The sequence below is a fragment of the Artemia franciscana genome, chromosome 13, assembly GCF_032884065.1.
Source record: "Artemia franciscana chromosome 13, ASM3288406v1, whole genome shotgun sequence".
Classification (NCBI taxonomy): Eukaryota; Metazoa; Arthropoda; class Branchiopoda; order Anostraca; family Artemiidae; genus Artemia; species Artemia franciscana.
In genome coordinates, this window is record NC_088875.1 from 44600174 (window position 1) to 44623251 (window position 23078).

General features: G+C 35.1%; 1 protein-coding gene across 1 annotated transcript in view; it reads right to left on the reverse strand.

Moving 5' to 3' along the window:
• LOC136034984 (protein strawberry notch-like) overlaps positions 1-23078 on the reverse strand; it is a 91748-nt gene that overhangs the window by 39446 nt on the left and 29224 nt on the right. The window contains exons 5-12 of the mRNA XM_065716553.1: positions 22135-22455; positions 17523-17732; positions 13285-13460; positions 9865-10026; positions 6150-6391; positions 3382-3535; positions 2486-2655; positions 1482-1744 (exon numbers count right to left, since the gene is read on the reverse strand). Coding sequence (XP_065572625.1) covers positions 1482-1744; positions 2486-2655; positions 3382-3535; positions 6150-6391; positions 9865-10026; positions 13285-13460; positions 17523-17732; positions 22135-22455 — 1698 coding nt within the window. The remainder of the gene's footprint in view (positions 1-1481; positions 1745-2485; positions 2656-3381; positions 3536-6149; positions 6392-9864; positions 10027-13284; positions 13461-17522; positions 17733-22134; positions 22456-23078) is intronic.

Genomic DNA, 23078 nt, shown 5'->3' on the forward strand with positions numbered 1-23078 from the left:
GATTTCTTCCCGAGAGAACACAAATCTTAATGAAGTTACGATTTTGCAAAGGATAAACAGGAAGGGGGAAATTTAATTCACGCCAGAATCTCAATGCAAATGAAAATGTATATTTGTCACCCCACAAATTAAAACTAAAGAATAAAACAATAATCATGCAGGTGCGTATGTCAAATATTTCAGAGAGTATTTGCAACGGAAAACGCCTCGTTGTTACTGAATTGCGTAACAATGTAGTTAAAGCAAAATAATTACTGGAGAAAAACTGGAAAAGAAGTAACGTCTCGTGTGCTATTAGAACGCGTGCTACTAGAACGAGACTTCCCAGGGTCAGTTCGGCCTCTTTTAGGACAGTAGCTGAAATACTGAGGGTATCAACGCACCCTATTTTATTCTAAAAACCAAACTGGTATGGGGGAAGGCTAATTTCTCCTTTAATTCATCAACAAAAAGTAGCTCAATCAGTTTACAGAATGTAGTAGAGATTTTTATAGGCCTAAATGTAGAACACTGAACGTTAGATTTGCCTTTCTTGGGAATACGAGTGAGATCACCAATGCAAAAAGAAGATGGTAATGTAAAAGTATAAAAAATCATCTTCATGAGCAGTCCTAGGTGGGACATGAGCAAAAGGGTTCAGTAGATAGCATGAAATGCACTAATAATATCTATACCAAACGAAGCTTTCTGTTTGAGCTTGGAGACTAACGTTATTATGGCTTGTATTGTAACAACATAGTGAGACTCTGGGTAAAAAGATAGAAATTCGTCAATTTTTGATTCATATTTATAGTCTAAAGTTGGATCTGGTGTGGCAAATTCATTCGAAAAATGTGTTTTCCACTCAGATTGGGGATATCAGAAGTTTTGGGAGTATTCGAGGATCTGGTGTTTGGGGAGCAAGGATTTTCAAATGGAATTGGGCCAAGCAGAAACTCTAAGCGAATACGAATCAACAATGCCTACACGGTGACAACCTAGCTCACTTGCGCAAATCTTTTTTGTATATAACCGAATATCATTCAAAACACCCGACCTAGGACGATTATTATCTTTCCAAATAAAAAACCAAAGCGTCGCATGGGACCACGCTTCGGACAGTTTTGTGTGTTTTTTGACCAACTTTTGACAATATATCTTAAATATACAAGCGAAAATTTTTAAAGAGAATTTTAAGTGCATTCCCTGAAAAGTTACATTATTATTTTATCCCAAACAAATCAATACGTCGAAATAGTAATGAAAATACAGAAAATCATGTTTATTAATCTTTCTTTGAAAAAAAAAGGAGAGCGGTAAACATCGTGCAGCCCTTGGTCAGTCAGTAGAGACTATTCAAGTAGGTCGATGGAGGAGCTCTAGTCGTTGACCCAAGACTGAGTCACGTGGAGGTCATCAGTCAACCTAAGTCTTAAGTAAGTTAACTAAGTAAGTAAGTCTTAAGTTAACTATGTAAGTAAGTTGTACGAAAAGTAACATACCAGCTTTACGTTTCCCCCCTTCACCTGGTAGCATGTTCAGCTCTTCTAAAATACTTCGTTCTTTACCAATGCCGAGCATTCGTTTGATTTTGTCACCTCTATCAGGAGCTGGAAATTGCTTTTCAACAAGATTTTGGATGACACCCTTAGCTGTAGATACGAACTCTGTCATGTCTTCTTCTTGATCAATCATTTCTAGGGTTCGAGCCTCACCGGTAGACTGTAGACCAATAACAACACATTTGCCATTCTTTACAGCTTCCCTAAATAGCGAATAAGCAACACTTGAGTATTTCTTTATAAGTTGGCCACTAAAACTCCAGAAAAGCCAGGGCTATTTCCTTAATTTAAGCATCCTAATAACTTAGTTTTCGCATAAATTTTTTCCCTAATTTTATTCTGACCTTTTAAAAAAAAATTCTTTTTGTTATCTTAAAAAAACCTCCTGCTAACATAGTAGGAATGCTTTTGGATCAATCTCTGAAAGAATGAACCCTTACAACCCTCTCCCACCCTCTTGTACATAGCTCCCTCTGTGCAGGAAGGTTTAAAATCTTTCATAAGTCAATAATAATACCAATTATTTTTTTTGTTAGTGGTAATCATAACTAGGCTTATGATAAGGAAAGACAAAAATAAAGCTTTGAGGGGGGGGGGGGATTTTTCTTGGGAGAGAGATGCTGATCCTCTGCAGACAATGGCAACCTTAGACCTATATAGTAGGAACCCAAGTGAATCCTAACGCATTTTTAAAAATTTCCTTTGGGGGAAGAGGATGTCTTTAAGCGTTTCTTGAGGGACACATCCCCTTCTGTATCTACAAGCGTGAAAGTAATAGTAAAAAAATAACGAAAAAACAAAAACAAAACCATTGGACGGTGTTTGCGGCGATAAGGCAGATTGTCAATTATTTTTTGCTCAAAAACGACTCAAATTTTACCGAGGGGATAGAGGAGGGAGAGAGAGGGGGGGGATAATTGATACAGATAAATCAAACTACATACCTAGCTATTCTTACGGTATGACCAACTTTCGAAGCCATGCACATATATTTGAAAAACCTTTGATGGGCAGACCAAAATTGGGACCATATGTTTTTTCGAGAGGATTTTTCTTCATCAGGAGGAATCATTATGTCAATTGCTTCCTCAAACTTCTTTGTCATATCAGTCCACTAGTAAAAAAATAGATTAAATAAAGATACGTTGGTAAAAACTACTATTACAACTTCTGACAACTCATAGCAGCGCCAAGAAGCTCAAGGCCAACAAAGCTGCGTAAGCTCCTCTTCCATCCTAGTCTGTTCAATTCTTTTTTACTCTTTGCTCCCTCCCTTGAAGTTAAAATTCCTTTAATTTTAAAACTTTCTTTAATTATTTTCTTTTCCTAAGTTTATATTTCCTTTAATTTCATTTTATGTCTTATTTCTTATATCTTTTTCCTTTCCCATTCCAACACGTCCTACTTTACGTTTGGCCTCAACCAGACAGCAAAAAAGGGCATGATATTCACTACCTATGATCCTTCATCCGTAAAACACGACCATCTCAAACTAGCCATAGTTATGAAAAAGAGTAATTCTAGCCAAACTTATGAAAAAGAGTAATTCTTTTTCCCATCATGGTCAAGTACACTGTCAAAAATTTAAATCTTATGCATCTACCCAATACCCCCTCCCAAATAGACATTGTCCCAACTCTACTTTGTTGGAAACTATTTAGTTTGCTGAATTAAAACTAAACTTGTTGCAATTGCTCAATTGAAATTCAGCTTAGTCAAAAGGTTTGAAAAATATTGTTTCACCCTAAAAGCGACATATGTTTCAAATCAAAACAGAATTACGTAATCGAACATAACAACAACTAAACATAATAATTCGCAGGATATATGTAAAACATACCAAATCCACTGATTCATCGTAGGCTTGAATGAATTTCGGTTTCATTTCAACGTCTTGAATATCAAAGGTGACACCAGCAAATGAAAGCTGCCTGGCTATGTAAACACCTCTGGCTTTCATATCCATTGCTACTAGTTCCATTGCTCCAACTCCCCTGAAAAACAACTCATAAATATCCTTTTCAAAAAGTACTTTCTTCATTAAAAAGAAAGAAAAATGTGATAGCTTTCTAACATAAAGGACCTTGAAGTTAAGTACCTCCGAGATATGGCGAAGTGTGATACCCATAATAATCAAACCTTCCTCTTTACACCCTCCCAGGAAGTTCCCATTTCCCTTTACGGCAACCTCCCACCCCAATAGAGGGCGACCTACATTCTGCCGTGAAGCTCTAGACGGTTGGCCAAAAAGGACGATCTTTGGCATTCTGTCATCCTCTATCCGCAGAACGTGCCCTAGCCATCTCAACCTTTCTCTCATTGTAGCCCTAGAAAGCGATATTGAACCACACTTTTCATTCAACTTACTGTTTGAAATACGGTTAGTCAATCGGGTACCCAAAATAATGCATAGGCAATCTCTCTGAAAACACTTAAAAAATCTTCCTTCATTTTTCGGAGCATCCATGCTTCAGGACCATATTTGACCACTCTCATCCCTGTAGCTTCCAATGTTCTAATCTTGGTCTGCAGACTTATTTTACTATTCTTCCAAACCTGTTTCAACTGCGAAAAAACACCCTGAGATTTGGCTATTCTTGTTTTAACATCTTCGCTGTTAACACCTTCTTTGCTAATAATACTACCAAGGTAAGTGAAGATGTCCACTCGATCGGTCTTTTCGTTACCCTAAGTCAGCTTTTCATTTTGACTTATTCCTAGCCTTAGTAACTTAGTCTTCTTAATACTAATTTTCAAACCTATTCTAGCATCCTGAACTCACAAAACCTCTAAAAGTTCATTCATTTTGCTCACACTTTCATCTAGGATGCTTAAATCATCAGCATTATCTAAGCCCAGGAAAGTTTTTTTCCCAATTTGATTCCGTCTGACATTGCCTTTCCTGCACTCCTTAAGACAAAGTATATCAAAATGATCCATATAAAGAGGTATAGAGCACAACCCTGCTTAACTCCTGATTTAATACGAAACCAGTTGCTAAAATCATTTCCTACTTTAACCGCAGCAGTGTTATTCTCGTATATAGCACTACCCACTTTAATGTATTTCTGATATAATTTACAAGGATAAGACCTTCACTAAAGCTCTTCGATCAGGTGAATCGAACGCTTGCTCATAATCTATAAAACTGAGGACTACAGCTGTTTTATGACTCAGGCATTTCTGAATTATTAACCAAAGAGCAAAAATTTGGGCGACACACAATATAATTTGTTTTCTTCAGCTGCTGTTTTCAAACGAACTAGAATGTTTATCTTTTATATATACTCGATCAATGGTCTCAAACGACTAGAGAGCAGGCAAAAATAAATGTTACATCGGCACTGGTCAAAATTTGGACCCTGCTCTGACTGATCAAACTTCCACGGACCCAAATCCACCAACGACGCTTTTCGCCTAGAATTAGTCATTAAGGATAATTCTCTCCTTTACGCTATTCGCCGTATTTTCATTTCTACCGTATTGTGAAGACATCTACTGAGTAATAGGGCTAAAGGTAGTATTTCACTGAAAAGCTTATCGAAGTACTATTCTAAAGAAAATAACCTTCACATGTGGTATGTATGGGCTGTTCTAGACATAATACTTTTGAAAAATGGAGGTTTTTATTGACCTAGATAATGATCAGAGACGCATCAGAGGGTAGCAATGCCTGGAGAGACGCCGTGCATTCTTTTACTATTTTATTCAATGAACGTAGGCGTATTTTAAGCCGATTTTCAAAATAGGAACTGTTTAGCGAACTTTATTCCAAAATAGGAATTATTTTTTTGACTCGATAAATCTGAAAATTTCCAGTAATGGATTTTTGAAAATACAGAAAACTAATCTCACAAATTTCACTGAATGATACTTGTTAGCAGAACAAATGTTTGTCTTTGAGCATGCATATTTAAATTATTTACCAAAAAAAAAAAAAAAAAAAAAAAAAAAAAAAAAAAAAAAAAAAATTACTATCTTTTCTATGAAAAATCCAGCTTTTTATTGCAATCTTGTAACACTGGAAGAAAACGCTAAGTATTTCAAGCCCTTTAAATAATTATTAAAGATCTAAATCTGGCATTTAAAGCAGTGCGGAAAAATGATTTTTTCTTCTTTTTTTATATATTTTTCACTAATTTCACTAACAGTATTTGATCTTTTCTTTAACCTCTGTACATCTGGTTCAACTACTCTCTGGTATATTTCTTTTCATTATTACATTAATTTGTGACATTCTTTAGTCACCAATTGGTGACCGAATTGATAAATATTTTCTGCCAGAAAAATTCTTCAAAACAAATTTTTGGCTTTGAGCGTACAGTTTTGAAAGTTTAAAATATTTGCCAGAAAATATTGCAATTTCTAAGAAGAAGTCAGGTTATCGTTATGATCTTAAAACATTGGAATAAAACCCTGTGTCTGTCCAGACTTTTCCTTAACTTCTAAGTCAGATCTTTTCCCTTAGCCTGTAATATATTGTTTAACTGCTACAAGGGGTATATTCCGTTATATGTTGATGTTAAGTCATATTGAAACATTAAATTCCTAATAACGCTCCTACAATAGTTATTCACGAAAAAAATAATTCTGTAAAATTGCCATTACCTTCTTTCAATGGCATCCAAGAAATCCCTAGGATCTGGGAAAGAAGTTCCATGCCCCCAAAGCCCTAAGCGACTCATGTAGAACATATTACGAGGCTCAGTAGCACCGGTGGCAGAGGCATATACGATCCTTGCATTCGGTAAGGCTTCTTGGAGATCACGTACAGTCTTTGCAGTCTTCGTCGGTTTTCCAGACCCAGTAGGCATCAGATTTTTCGCTCGATGACATTCGTCAAAGACAATCTAAATAATAGCATTTAATTTAAAACATATATGAAAATTAGTCAAAGTTTAATTTAATTATTTTATTATTTAATTTATTCAATGAATATATTATTTAATTGAATTATTTTTTTTAGTTTTAACTTAATTTTAAATTAAAATTTATCCACCTCAAAGATTATGAGGAGCTGGTAAGGTGCCAGCATCGAAAATATATCGCCAGCACCATTTAGCAAACGTAGTTTCTGGCGATATCTCTATTTATTCCCAGTTTCTCATACCATTGTATCCACTCTCTCAAAGTGATATTATTTTCAGCGGGATGGGGGGTGGATTACTCTTTTTTGTGGCGCAATTTTTTGTAAGCGCTCCCTATACTGATTTCAGAGAGACCCTCTCTTCTCTTCCGCGCAATTTACACGCTTTCCCAAAATTTGATGACATTTTCTATTGCTCCGCGTTCTATCCACCACACAAAGCAGCATAGGGAGATTTCGAAAACAAGTCTGAATTGATTTTAAGGGCTTCACCCAATGCAGGCTGGAGAATGGTGACGATTATTTAAGTGCACAGGTCCGTGGTGAAATGATTTACAGGGGACAGATACATTCGTCGCAATTCATACCCTGTTTACTGGCGTATTATTTGGGGGGGGGGGGGGTCAAATACTTTTCCCATTCTAAAGAACATTACCTTGAAAAGTCAAAACGTCTCTGTCAGTTAATCAGCCAAAAACAGATAAAGACGTACCGTGTGTGAGACATACATATTATCAGACCAATAGCAATACTGTTTATATCTTAGATTTTGTGATCCGGCCGACATTAGAATACGAGTATTTCAACTCTTGTTGACTACTCAACATGTAGAAAAACAAATTATAGATCATTCTTTAAATTCTTCGAAATTTGGCAATTGTTTTGTCAAATAGTAAAATTTTGTATTGTCTAGAAATTTTGTTCAGTCTAAACTTGAGCCGTTAACCGTGTTAAAAGATACAGTAGATAATAAAGAAAACAATGAAAATGTTTGTGACAATTGAAAGTGAAGGAAAATTTATTTTGCAAAGAAGAGTTGGAGAGTAAAAGGATTAAAGTAATGAGGCCTCACGAGATTATAGTGAGGTAAATGGAGTTTTGAAATACAGTGGTAGCGAAGTTCGAGATAAATTACTAAAGATTATGAATAAGATTTTTGAAGAAGAGAAAGTACCTAGCGATTTTAGAAAAACTATAATTAAATCCATAATTAATCTATAATTAATCTATAGTTATATATAATCACATTTAAAATGTGAAAAGGGTATTTGCTTGGTTTTCGTAAAAAGAAAATTCAGTGTTAGTACGACTATACTATCTAAACTTGGAAATGCTGTAGCTTAAGTTATAAGAAGAAAACGACGTGGTTTTAGGAAGGGGAGAGGATGTGTCGACCAAATTTTCACTTTTAGATTAATAATTGAGAAGTACATGAATTACCAGACTCCTTTAGTCCTCAGTCTTATAAGCTATGAGCAGACGTTTGACTCAGTCAATAGAGCAGCTTTAGTGAATGTCTTATCCTTTTATGGTAAACCCGATAAATACATTGAAGTGATCATTGTTATGTACAAAACAATATAGCTGCAGGTAGGAAGTAAGGTTAGTAACTGGTTTGATCTTGAATCAGGAGTTAAGCAGTGTTGTATTCAATCCCCTTTTATAGTAGTCATTTTGATGGACTTTGTCCTAAAGAACATAGTAAAGGCTTTGGTAGAGCATGGAATCAGATGAGAAGGCAAATCTCTTCCAGACTTAGATTATGCAGACCATTTGAGTTTCCTCGAAAAAAAGTCGGCAAACCGCCTGAATTTTTGAAGTTTTTGATTGTTCAGAGTGCAAGAATATATTTTAAAATTAATGGTAAGAAGGTAAAGGTAAAGAACACGGCATTAGACTATACAGTCCCTACCGGCGGTGCTGATCTCCGTTTCTTGGTCCTTCAGCCAGGAAGTACAATAGGGGGTTGGGGCCAACCATTCTGTGCTTTCGCACACCCTTCATGTTTATCTTCACCAGATTTCTCCGGGTACCCATTTAGAGCTGGGTCGACTCTGGCTGAGCTTACAGTCACGCAACTGACCCCCGTCCCAAACTAAATAATTGGGTACACTAGGATTCGAACCCTCGACCTCTCGGACGAAAGATCCTAAATCCATTGCACCAATCCACTCGGCTAGGACTGTATTCATACATCTGATGACATAAATGGATAAAATGGATTATGCACACGATTTGAGTTTCCTCGATAAAAAAGTCAGCAAAATGCCTGAATTTTTGGAGTTTTTGAGAGCTCAGGGTGCAAGAATAAGTTTGAAAATTAATGTTAAGAAGACTAAGTCGTTTAGACCATATATAGATGAAGGTGAAGAAGTCATGTTGGGTAACGAGAAGATCGACCAAGCGGATAGCTCCACATACAGGGAAGCATGATTAGTAAGTAGAGAGCAAGATAGAAAAAGCACATTAGCCAAGACCCAGGGTGGGTTGTTTTTTCACGTTGAAATTTTTTTAGAAGAACAGGAAGACAAGTCTGCAAACCAAGATAGAATATTGGAAGCTACATTAATGAGATCGGTCGAGTGCGGTTCTGAAACGCGGATGCTTCAAAAGATGGAGGAGGATTTACCAGATGTTTACCAAAAGAATTGTCTACAGATAGTTCTGGGTATCCGTTTGACAGATCGTATTTCAAACAAGCTGTAACAAAAATATGGTGCTATTTCGCTTTCTAGGCAATAACGAGACGAAGATTGAGATGGCTAGGAAGGTAGTCCCCGAGTGAGGATGGAAGGATCGTTAGGAAGAATTTAAAGGAAATCGGAACTTCTCAGGAGGGGGTTAAAGAGGGAATCTTTAGATAGATTGGGATGGAGGAGCGTGCACAGCTAGTTTTAGGGTTAGGCGGTCTAGGGCGGCTTGATGCTAAAACGACTTTTTAGTAGTTAAATATATATTCGGGAAGTTTCAGTTTTATGTGGCAGCCTTAAAATATCTTCCTGATTCTATATTTCGAAAGATGCAAAATATCTAACTCAATTTATTCACTATATTTAATTTCGCGGTAATTTTCAAACATTGGGAACAAGGAATTAACATTTCAGCGGGAGAACAAGGTAGAGGGACGGGGAGCTTAAATCAATTCCTCAGATTTCAGATTATTTAGTTTAAGTTTATTTTTCCTCAATTAATACAATTAGAAATAACGCTGATGAAAAGCTGAGTAGATTAGAAAGTTTGAAAGGTTGGAATAATTAGAGAACTAAAAAAGAATCAAGGCAAGGACATGGCAGCTTCTTCAGGGGGGAGGAATCGAAAAAAGGCAAAACGGTTAGTATTAATAACCGCGGAACCAATTTATTCAAACAAGCTCATCATTTGTCTTCTTTTTTTATATAGTTTCAGTTTCTAATGGTGATTTTAAGTCAATAATAAAAGCTTAGCTCTGCTACTTACAAGTCCATCAAAATCCGGCCCAAGCCATTTTGTGATCATTTTGAAACGAGTATTATACGTGCCACCGCCAGATGATTCACCAATCAGAGATGCGTATGTACTAAATAAAACTCCTTTCTTTATACTTCCATTTGCTGGAGAACGAATATCAGCGTACTTGAGCTAAAATACATTATAAAAAAAAATTATAAAAAGGAAAATTGCCAAATTTAAAGTAAATGAAATAGTAAGTCACCAACGTTTATAAAGGATAAAAGGATAAAGATTATCCAGGGCCATTGATGGCACATACGGGGCGATGTTTCAATAGCTGGGTCTTTTTTACAGGAAAATGTAGCAAGCCTGTCGCTAACTTTGCGGCAGCGAGAATCAATTCCCAAGGCCTATATTGCCGAGCAGAGTATCGGTCCACTATGCTAGCACAGGGTAACCAAAGCTTACACGAATCAAAAATTACTAATGCCACAAGAATTAAAGTCGTCCTCAGTTGAATTGACTCAAGACAAGCACCAGAGGTAGATGGGTTTGGATTGGCACTTTGCCATTCCTTCACAATCATAAGTTTACAAAAAGAAAATAGATGGTGCTGGTACAGACGTAGATAACTAAAATTTCAAATCCAATTATTTACAGTAAACAAAATACAATCTATCCTGCAGTGGGGCGTTGGGTTCGACCTTCGCTTGGTAATAAGGGACCGAGATATCAAACCTGAGTTTAGCAGCACACTGCAGGGCCTTAGTGGTCAAGAAGAGACGTTAACACTATTACTCACAAGATACACTATCTTAGCATGGCCAAAAATGGTATCTTTTAGTCAATCTATTAGTTACAAATAACAAATGGTGCAATAATAAATATACGGTCACCACAAAACAAATCTATCAACGAGCACATAAGTTACGAGCACACTTGTCAAATATGCACAAGTTACCCCTAGTTCCTACTGCTGCGATTTCGTGCAAAATCCTGCGACATGCGACAAATGCCACAAATCGTGCGACAAACGATGCAAAACCATCCGTTTTGCTGCAATGTCGGATGCGTTGAATAATTTCAACACATACGACAAATCGCATACGTTGTGCACAGATAAAGTACAATAGCCGTTTTCTGAGTTTGGCTTAACACTCTCATTGCTTCTGTAGAACCTGCGGGGTCCACAAGTTTTTCTGGATGACCATTTATTTGACAGGTGATAATTCCAGGGACTAATGGCCCTTCCTTGTGCTTAATACTCTCATCTGGCTTAACACTCTCATTGCTTCAGTTTAAGAACCTGATTTGAATTTTTCTAGAATTTGTCGAAGCGACACAAAAGTCTGCGTTTCTTTGTGAACCTCCATCCGATTCTGTCGTACGTCTGTTACGCCAGAAAAAAATCGTGACGGGATTCACGCAGAAGTGGGAACCAGGGAATACGAATTGTCAAAAGCACGAACAAAACTCGGCACACAGCTTCGATAATAACACTGTGACCGGGAGTAAACCCGTGACAGTTTTTGAGCTTTCACAGCCACCTCTCTGGAGACTTAGAATCTAAGAGGGACAAAGGGAAGCGGGAGGAAGTAAATATTTCAACACATACGACAAATCGGATACGTTGTGCACAGATAAAGTGCAATAGCCGTTTTCTGAATTTGGCTTAACACTCTCATTGCTTCTGTAGAACCTGCGGGGTCCACAAGTTTTTCTGGATGACCATTTATTTGACAGGTGATAATTCCAGGGACTAATGGCCCTTCCTTGTGCTTAATACTCTCATCTGGCTTAACACTCTCATTGCTTCAGTTTAAGAACCTGATTTGAATTTTTCTAGAGTTTGTCGCAGCGACACAAAAGTCTGCGTTTCTTTGTGAACCTCCATCCGATTCTGTCGTACGTCTGTTCCACCAGAAAAAAATCGTGACGGGATTCACGCAGAAGTGGGAACCATGGAATACGAATTGTCAAACGCACGAACAAAACTCGGCACACAGCTTCGATAATAACGCTGTGACCGGGAGTAAACCCGTGACAGTTTTTGAGCTTTCACAGCCACCTCTCTGGAGACTTGGAATCTAAGAGGGACAAAGGGAAGCGGGAGGAAGTTCTTTTGATGGGAAGAAGGGTTGAGCAAAATTTCAGGCACAGTTTTTCACGACGGACAAAAGGAGGTCAAGTTCAAATGATCTCAGATGAAAAAGAGTAAGGCACTCGTCATTTTTTATGTCAATAAAATTTTTAATGTTCCCCAGTCAAGGCGCACGTCATGCCTAGTGCTGTTTCAAATACGTGACCGGGCACCTAGGATTGAGTGATCGTCCACAAAAGCGCAATGTGCAACGGCTTTCAATTTGGCATTTTTTTCCATCTTAATGCTCATATTCAGCGTTTCTGACGATGAATTATTTATGGCTGAGTTTTAATCAATAAAAAATTGATTATTTTTTACATTGGATTTTGAGCAAATAGCCTACTTTATACAGGGATTTAATCTGATCTCACCTTATTTAACCTGTTTAATGATAATTTAGCATCAACTTTTTTGTAATCTTTAAGCGTCCATACTTTACAAATTTAAAATAACAGCCCAGAAACGCTGCCCTTTCTTCAAAAAAGTCAACTTACCGCTGATACACTTACACTGTTAAAACACAGCAAGAAAATACTACGTCTGTCTAGTCCTTACGTAAACTTTTAGACCTATTTCCAACGACCGATCTTAACACATCAGAGAAGTCATACCTCTATTATTTTTCCAACAAGAGTTACCTATTGTTATTACAAAAGAGGTATGAGGACTTTAAAGCTGCATAAATAACCCTCCTCATCATAATGGTGCACAGGAAGGAGTAAGGAAAATTTTCCCTTCGATGTTTTTCTGAGGGACCCTTTCTGGCTCAAACAGTTGCTTTCAAGTTTTTGTCCGGCTCGTAAAAACGTAACAAAATGCATATAAAGAAATTAAGATGTGTTTTTATAAGTTCTTTTCATAAACTTAAGTAAAAGTGTTGTAACTTGTGAAAATTTACAAGTTACAAGACAGTGTGAACACGAAAGCCTGGCAATTGCGAAAGTGCGTATACATTAGCTATTGTCACTTTTGGCTCATACAATATATAGAATGATTCCGGATCAATTATATCTTTATCACATTGAATCAAGAATGTCCAAAAACACACTCTGGGATCAAGCACTTAAAAAAAGAAAATAAAGACAAATTAAATGAAAAATCTAGAAAAAAATATCAAGATTTCAGGGAGGGGGAGGAAGAAGGAGGATGCATGGGTGTGAAACCTACTAATGATACGCGTGTAGCTTACTTATTTTAGAGTATTATCTATAAAGGTTACGAATGCTCTTAAAACACAGAAGTAAGGAGTTGACAAAATACATACGCAAAAAGTTTAAGCACCATACACATATACGAAAACTTACCTTATTTAGAGCGTAGACTTTTATTTTATCAGCTCCAATGTCTCTGAGATCTCTTTCTGAATCAATCTTCAAGTCAGAACTGACGGACACCCACAATATTTTCTTCCGTTTTAGAATGTAGTTTTCGAGAACCATTCCTGATATGGTTCTGCCTTTTCCTACACCTGGTCCATCACCTTCACAAAAAAAAAGAAAATTAGAATTTAGATATAGATTAACAAATTCATGCTTTCGAAAAGGTTGCAGTGGAAAACAATATCTAAATTGGATTTTGTTAATAGTTTTTTTTATTTTTTCTTCTTTTTCCTCTGTACGAATAAGATCAATGCGGATTTTTGGCCATTTTCCCACAATTCCAAAATGCCTGCTTTTGCTTTCATCACCGTTGAAAGACGTTAACAGATAGTTTTACAAGTATCAATAGAGGAAAAGACATGATCAAACTTAGAAAACAAAATAAGCACTAAGGCTTTTGAAGAGCCTTGAATTTATTGAGAAGTTGGTCCCTGAAAAACTGGGTCATCTCAATATCTTTTTTTAGTCTATATATCCTATCAGCCTGATCTTCAATAAAAAAGAATTACAGGCAATGTTGTACTTTGTTTTTGGCAGTTAAAAAAAAAACTTTTCCGTATTGGTTCCTCCTAAACTGTACATTCTCAACAGTAAATAACAAAAAAGTACCCTCTTTAAAAACATAACAATGCTGTTATTACAGAATAGACAAAAAAATAAAAAAAAATACACAAAAACAAATACACATCATATAAAATAGAAAGCAAACGAAGAGCGAATTTACCTAAAACCTAATGAAAAGGATTTTTTTTTTTGGGGGGGGGGGCAAAAAAACTTAAAAAATGCATTAAAAATGTCTTCATATTCATTTTGTTCGTTTTAAGAGTTGGACAAACATATTCAAATCAGATACAACACAGTAAATAATGACATGAAAAATACCGTTGATGAATCCCCTAACTATTTAAACACGGATACAATTTAGAGGATATTCAACAATGTGTTCTCTACACTCTCGGAATCTTGTTCGTAAATTGTCTATTTTCCGTGTAACACCAAATACTCTGTACTTATCAGCAAAGTAAGACTGTTTAGCACCTGACATGTTTAGCACCAAGCTACTCAGCAGCTTAGACCTCGTTTTCCTGCTGAAAATCAAGCAATGTGAGGGATATAAATCCAATAAATGCCTCTAATCAGGTAGATTAACATTTAGATGTAGATTTTAGTCGCCGGTCACAACACAGAGGAACTTAAATTTACGACTAGCCACCGCTGAAGAAACTTGACCTTAAATGGAATCGTTTTAGTCGTACCTCACGATTCCTATGCACTTTTATTGCTGAGTCGTTCCATCAATGCAGCCAAACTGAGTAATACCCATTACGGACACACTGAACATTTAACGGATAGCGTAATTTTCAAAACATATTATTATATGGAATGCTATGTATTTACTTGTATGATTATATACTAACGAAAATTATATTTTGATATTTTGTCCCGTGGAGTATTGCCATATGTTCTTATTTCTAGGTTCTAGTTTCTAGTATTACATACTGTTTAAGTTAAAGAAGCTGTTTAACCAAATACTCTGTATTTCTCAGCAAAGTAAGCATTCCCGATCCTACAGCAAGGCCAAGAAAAAACTTGCAGTATATGAAGAAATATTTACGGATTATAAGTAATTCAAACCACAAGGTTTTATACATGACATTTAAAAAAAGAAACAAGATATAAATTTAAAAGAAAATTAAAACATAACCAAAAAAACAAGGGTGATCTTTTTTTGTTTGTTTCAGTATTTTTTTTTTGCTTTGCTGATGTCCATTTCGAAAAGTTAGTTTATTTTTAGTTCTTCTGTTGTTTTTTTTGTTTTAAATACTGAGGATGCCTTGACGGAGGTCCTTGCCAAAATATCTGCTTTTGTCTTTTCGCTCCTTTTTTTTCCCACTGGCTGAGAATCTCCCTCGTTTTCTTGGAAATTTTTTAATTGCCTTTTTTTTCAAATGGGTTGTAAGGTATTATACCTTGGTATATAAAAAAAAAAAAAAAAAAAAAAAAAAAAAAAAAAAAAAAAAAAAAAAAAAAAAAAAAAAAAAAAAAAAATCCTCCCAAAACGACGTTAACAACAATATGTGGATTATGTAATGTAGTATGTAACATGTGTGTGGTATGTATGTATGTATATAGTATGTACATATTAGTAAGTAATATGTAACAATATATAGATTATGTAACAATAACAATAAGTAGAGCACAAATTATGCATTGCAAAATCTTTCTAAGCAACACTATCAAACTGTTTGCTAAAAATAATGGTTTGCGGTAATAAACATATCTTTATGTTCGATTGAATATACCCCGACTAGAAGAGATTCGCTTGTCCCAGAATTTACTTACAAAGAATCCAAATTCATTTTTAGTTTTAAAACTAAGGGAAACAGTACTAATTTCCTTCCTTATTGCTAAGCATTTACGTTAAACAAAAGAGCCTGACCACACGAGTGTTGTGACCCCCATGAATATTATGATGATGTAAAAAGTGCGATAATATTTCAAAGTAAAAAAAGTAATTTTAATGATAAATCAATCCAGGATTTTTTTTTATTATTAAATTGAACTCCGAAAAACCATGGTGAATATAAAAGTTTGTACGTACAGAATCGCAATTTATTGTGTATCTATTGCTTCTTAATCTGTGAAATACAAGCCTGTAATAATACTGAAATTTAAAAAATATAACAATAGAGTAACTGTTTCAAACAACTATTTTTTTAACTCTTTAATTTCTCAGAGTATTTTCTCCATTTCTTTTCAATTTTAGTGTCACTCACTACGCGAAAATAAAAATAAAAACCGTCATTACAAGGCAAGAACTAAAATCGTCCAATTCCAGCAATCTTCAACCAAAACAGGGAGGAGAGAATGTCAGATTCTCTGAACTATCTAAGAACAAAAAACTATCTAATTGGGAATATCGGGATACACCTTGCCAGAATAGGGAGACCTGATTTTCCCTCGTGCCAGTGTAATATGATAATGGGAACAAAGAAAATTTTGGTAGAAGAATGTCCATTAAATAATAACCAAGAGGACATAGTGAAGAAAGGAAGAGTCCGACAGATGGAAAGGGGGACCAGACAATTTATCACTGGTCTCCCCTTTTTACGGGGGGATAATGGGCGTTTGAGGCCTGAGTTTCAGTCCAGAGTGTATGGGTACATCCGGCATAAAATTAAATTAATCTATCATAAAACTCTTATGTACTAAAATTCGTTCTTTCCTCTTTTCTTAATCATAAGTGAAGAAATAAGGATAGAAGGCAACTACAGACACAATAAGGAAAGACAATAACGAAAAGAACAAGGAAACTAGAAAACTCAGATCAGAATTTACCACAAGATACTTTGTCTTACAGTGTACAATAATTCAAAATTAAACATCTTGTTAAGTGGAACGAAAACGGATAAGATTTTTCCTCTGTATAAGGCGTTTAACCAATTTTATATCTACTTTAGAGCCTACTTCAATCACCTGGTTTTCGCCAGTTTAATCGTTAGTTTTTTTGCAAAAAAAAAAAAAAAAAAAAAACAAAAAAAACTTCTCCTTCATAGGAGAAAAACTTAAAAAACTAATTGAGGGAAAACTCATCTTCAAAGGTAATTCGAAAAAAAGGAACAAAAAATTCGAGAAACAACTCCAAGAAACAAAAATCTTCATCCATAGATAAAGGACTTGATTTGACTTCTCATTTCTTTCTTTTCATTCCTTACCTTTTTTAGGGTTCTCAGACGTTACGCCACTGTTTTCATATATTTAATCTGAATAACATTTTATTTATTGTCTATTTATATTATTTACAAATATTTTTTGTTTTATTTATTATATATTATATTATTAGTATAATTAAAAATTCTACAAATTTATTATTCAAGGTCAAATAATAAATTATTCAAGTAAAACAGCTACAACATGAATCTGAATTTACCAAACGATATTTTACTTTACTGTCTACAATAATCAAAAAAGAAAACATCTTTACACCCATGTCTACCAGGATAAGCTATAAGAAACTAATATTGTTTTTTTGTAGCACTAAGGATATTTTCTAGTAACAAGAGCCCTCAGCGGGGGATTAAGACATCAGCCTCGAGGATCCTTTTACCAATACATTTACACTGTATTATCAATAAAAAAAAAAGATTGTGCTAGTAACTCACCAAGTAAAAAACCCGCTCTTTTGCCATTAGGAAGTCGTTTTTCATGTTGTTGACAAGCGTAAGTGATTGCTTCAAGTTGAAGGGCAGACAGTTTTCGCTCCTCAATAACATCATAAGGAAGGGATAATTTGTAAGTAACATCAGGGGGTTCAACACTTGCGAGACTTGCAGTCTCAACTACAGGATCTGGGTGCCTGTATCCAACTTTAACTGAAATAAAACACTCGATTAAGCAAGCAAGTTCACAAATTCAATATCAGTGTGTTCAAAAGTGTGAATCTAAGGATATAAAATCAGACACAGGGGGTCCAAGGCATATAAGGTAGTCCTAGGCATAAGGCCTCATACTTACTAAGAGTGGGAACACATCCAGAAAATTCTTCCCCCCAGAAAAAATACCCCCTAAAATGTACTTTTAGTTCCCTATCCCCTTAGCCCCCAGGGAAAACCTTCATAGAACACCCCTAAGAGTCGGGCATGTGTGCGCTTTTCACATGATAAAATTGTTATTTTTGTTCATTTAACTTTTTTCTTTGCTTTTATGCAAAAAGCCAAAAATTTTTGTTGTAAGATATCCCTCGTGCTTACAGTACTATATTTATTATCAAATAAACTGGGTCCTATTCTTAGTAACATTTCATAACATGCGTAACAACATTGAAGCAGGTACGGATAAACACGAAAAAAGTATTTAGGTCAATGTTTGTGCATTTATCATACAAAGGGGTTCTTTCAGAGTGATCGTTTTCCTCTGCCTCTATCCCCAGTATATAGAGGAAAAATTAAATATTATAACCTAAATAATAAGAAATGTCACATAAAGAAGAAACGATAAAAATGGGGCTTTCTAAATACAAAAAAAAAAAAAATCCGAAAGGACAATCGTCTCTCTTCTTACGTGTGAACAAAAAAAAAATAATATTTAAGGAAAAAACCAAAAAGGGGCAAAGAAAAAAAAACAGAACGAACGTGGAGAGTATGTAATATACTATTGTAAAAAAATGAAAAAAAAACGAATAAAACCAAAATTAAAGGATTAATAAAATTTAATAAAAGCCAAAACTAGAAGAATTAAAACGAACTACCTAACAACCAAAAACTAAACTAACGACTCATTTAGCAATATCTACGATTCGCATAAAATCCAAAAAATCTTTAACTGCCGTCGAGACAGTTCCTAAAATAAGACAGTTCCAAAACCAAGCACACTCAAGAACTGATGTTTGGTTAATCATAATGAAACATACCAAAACATGACGAAAATATAGTACTTTAGATTATATAACAATATAATTTGGGGTACATATTTCCAAATTGGGGGGGGGGAGTAACATAGGCTAACATTACCAAATTACAACATTACAAAACTGGCATAGGAAATTACTTTAAATTTTTAATACACTCAACTAGGACTTGGCCAAGCCATGAACTAGCATGTAAACTAAGGTAGGAAGTAACTCCACAAATCTCAAATCGAAGCCATTCGAATATACTAAAAGAAAATCTTTCAAACTTAAAAAAATAGCCTAAAAAACTAACTAATTGAGCGGAAAACTAGAAAGGAATCTTAGTCTTAAAATACTAATCTTAACCCTAAAAGAAACTTATAAAACGCATCAAAATTTGTTTATACGCATATGTGTTACTTTTTTACGAGTCAGATAAAAATTTCGGGAAGGGGTCTTGGAGGAACCCTGTACTCCCTAGATATGGCCTTGAATCACAAAAATGGATCATCAACATAATCGATTTCTGAGATGATCAAGAAATAAAAGAATAAATACCTAACAGCCAAAAATAGCGACCCATTCAACAATATCTAATGACAAAATCCAAAGACTCTTCTGAACTGCAATCGAGGTAGTTCAATAACTCACTTCTTTTTTTGGTTGTTAGGTATTTGGTTTTAATTCTCCTAATTTTGGTTTTTACTAAATTTTATTCATCTTTTAATTTTTATTGGTTTGTTTTTTTCCCATTGACCCTCCGCGTTTGTTTCTGGTTTTTTCTTTGCACCTGTTTTGCATTTTCCTTAAATATTTTTTTTTTGTTTGCACTGAGGAAGAGTGAGAATTTTTTCAGTATTTTCGTTTGACCTGAAAAAACTCCATTTTTTATCGTTTCTTTTATATTATGGCAAGCCAATGTGGTTACCGTATGAAAGCTTACCGTATTTGGTATTAATAAATAAATGTACTAACATCATTTTTTAAGTGCTAAATTTTTTATAAAAAAAAAAACTACATAATATTAAATACACAATATGCTTTGTAATCCCAACTGAAAACCCTTAGTGAAAAAAAAAAAAAAAATGTTTTAAGGTTACTAAACTATTAGGTAAATTTATCGGTGAAACGTGTTTTGAGCAAATAGGAGGCAAGTGCTCGAAAGCCTCAAACTGAGTCAACTAGGCTGGTAATTGTAGTATTCGGTTTAACTCATAAGATCAAAAAATATATATACATAGTAGGTCTCGTTTTTGTTGAGCTGACCTGCAATTACTATTATACATAACAGATTAAGCCATAAGCTCAACCCACACAAAATATCTAATACCCATAAGACGGTCATAATTACACATAATCAAAGATGACAATCTTGTAATTTCTTTTTCAGCTATATTTTTGACTACTTTTATTTTAGCCGTTTTTAACCTAATGTAAATATCTGATTTAGATCAGATGAATGGCATGATTTTCTTTTTGGTAAAATTCTAAGTACAGTAGGTTTATGTCTTTATAGCCATATCACACATACTTTAAAAATGTTCTTTTATTTCAGACACAACAACTCACAAAAACAACCTTTCCTGCAAGAAGTACTAAAACTAACAAGTTAATAAAGCACCAAGCCGCCTGAGGCCAACACCAGCTAGGCACCCTATTTCTCCACTGCAGTCTATTCAAAGCTTCATTTTTCAGTCCTGCTAATGAAGTTCAAAATTCATTTTAATCCTTTCTTGTGACTTATTCCCATCTCATTCGGGCATGACCCCAGATAAATGGCCACAACACACAATTGTCGGTAATCCATCATTCTTCATTTGTAAAACGCAGACTAGCCATCTTAATTTTTCTTTCATTATAGCCTAATGTAGGATTTAACCATATTTTTTTTTGTATAGCTTACTGTTCGATCTACGGACTTTCTACGGACAAACGAGTACATAAAGCTGTTCCAGGAAAATTTCTGTGGAATTTATCAAGCACATCTTCGTCAAAGCAACCCCGTTTCAGAACAATATTTGACTACTGTCATTTGTATGTCTTCCGATATTCTAATCTTCATTCTAATCTAATCTTCATTTACCCAGCTTCGTGAAAACATCATATACCTTGAATATTCTACTCTTTATATCTTCATTGCGTAAACAACCTTTACTAACAAAGTACTACTACTGCTAAAGCACTGCAGCACCAAGCCGACTGAGGTAAACACAGCTACACACGCTCTTCTTTCATCCCAATCTATTCAAAGTAACCCTCTTTAACCCCCCCCCCCAAGAAGTTCCTATTTCCCTTAAATCTTTCTTTAACATCTTCCCACCCCATTTGGGGAAGACCTGGTTTTCGTTTGGCCCTACATGGTTGACCGACAAGGACAATCTATCATCCTTCATCTGCAAAATGTGTCCAAGCCATCTCATAATTTCTCTCATTTTATTACTACTAGAAATTTTACTAGAAAGCTTTCATTTTACTAGAAAGCGAGATTGAACCACCTTTTTCGTATAGCTTCACTAATTTAACGCTAATCAGCTAACCAACTAATTTACTAATAAAATACTACCCAAGTAAGAGAAGCTATCCACTTGATTGGTTTTTTCGTTACCTAACATCCCTTCTTCACTTTCAGTTTATTCCTAGTCTACAAAAATTAGTCTTCTTTAAACTTATTTTAAAACCTACTTTTACATCCTTGATTTTCAAAGCCTAAAATTTTCACAAGGACTTTCATCAAGGACACTCAAATCATCACTCTAATCGAAGTCTAGGAGAGTGAACCCCCTCATCAGATATCATGCTCTCCTAGAGCATTTGCACTGTTTCTTAGGACAATACTCGTGAAAATAATCTGTTTGAACAGGGATAGACACAACCCTCATTAACACCTGAATCCACACGAAACTTACAACTAACATCATTTATTATCTGAGCCTTAGAATATAATTCTTTTTAATAGCACTAATACAAGGATAGGACATTCAGCAAAACATTTCAATTAGCTGTATCAAATGCCTGTTCATAATCTATAAACAATTGAGCACTAAAGGGGTTTGATGGTTCAGACACTTCCCAATTTTGAACCTACGTGTAAAAATTTGATAAACTCATTCCCTCCTCTTCCTTGAATTATATCGTTCTTGACTTAAAACTTCATATATTTCTTAATTTGATAAATAGTATCATGCTAAGCATTTTGCTTTCTATAGAAATCAAGCTAATACCTTTGCAAATCACTACACTCACACTTATCAACTTCCTTATAAGGGGTATGATAATCAATCACACTGCTCACCAGAGACTCAAATTCTTTATTCTACAAAGACCCAGACTTCCCCTTAGTCAGACATAAATAGATTCAAACAAAAGGGAAAAAGAGAAAGGTTTACGTTTTGCAGGCATATAATCCGAAAAAGTATCTGTCACTCCAAGTTCCTCATCAGCATCAATAAGTTCCTCCTCATCTCCTTGTTCAACAATCATTTGGGGCATATTCGGCCTCATTGTCACAACACCCGGTCTCACAATTTGTCCAGGTCTAATCACGTGACCCGACCGAATGATAACTTGACCAGGACGAAATATCTGTCCTTGTTGGAGAACATGACGAGGTCCTTGAGTTCTGAGCAATTGTTGAGACGGACCTGAGACTCTTGGCATTGCTCCCCCTTTTGGTAATACTGTGATTGTAGCGATGCCTTGGCTTTTCACTAAAAAGAAAGACAAAAACAGATGAATTTCAACCATTTATTTTTGAATAATAATGAAGAAAATACAGTAAAAGCATAACATAGCAGTTGCAGCAGTAACTGCAACCTAGTAAAGAACAAACCACGGTCCATGGTAATAAAAAATTAAAAAAAACGTATTAAAAAATATAACTGGCAAGTGAGAAAAATTGCGATTTCTATCCGATTTCGGTAACCAGTCTAGAACATTACTCCAGAAAAGGATGGTCCCTGAAGAATTTGAAGGGGGTACTGAAATGCCCAAATAGTTTTTTAGGAAATGAAGTTAAAATTTCAGGGAGGATTGATTGAGAAAATACTGCTCCCGGGAAATTTTCCCCCTCACTCTTCCGCATTTGTGCAAGTATTTGACAGTATATGACAAAAAAAACGACAAAAAAAAAAAAAAAACACCACGCCGGAGTAACAAGCAAAATAATAAAAGAATAATTAATACATAAATACCTTTTCAAAATAAATATATTTACATAAAAACTATCTAAAATGCCCTGTAATTTTTAAAGTGTTCCGTGCTTAACTTGAGAAGTCTCCCGGGTAACTTAACACTATCATGTAAATGTAATTTTGACTTCCTGCTAGAAGTA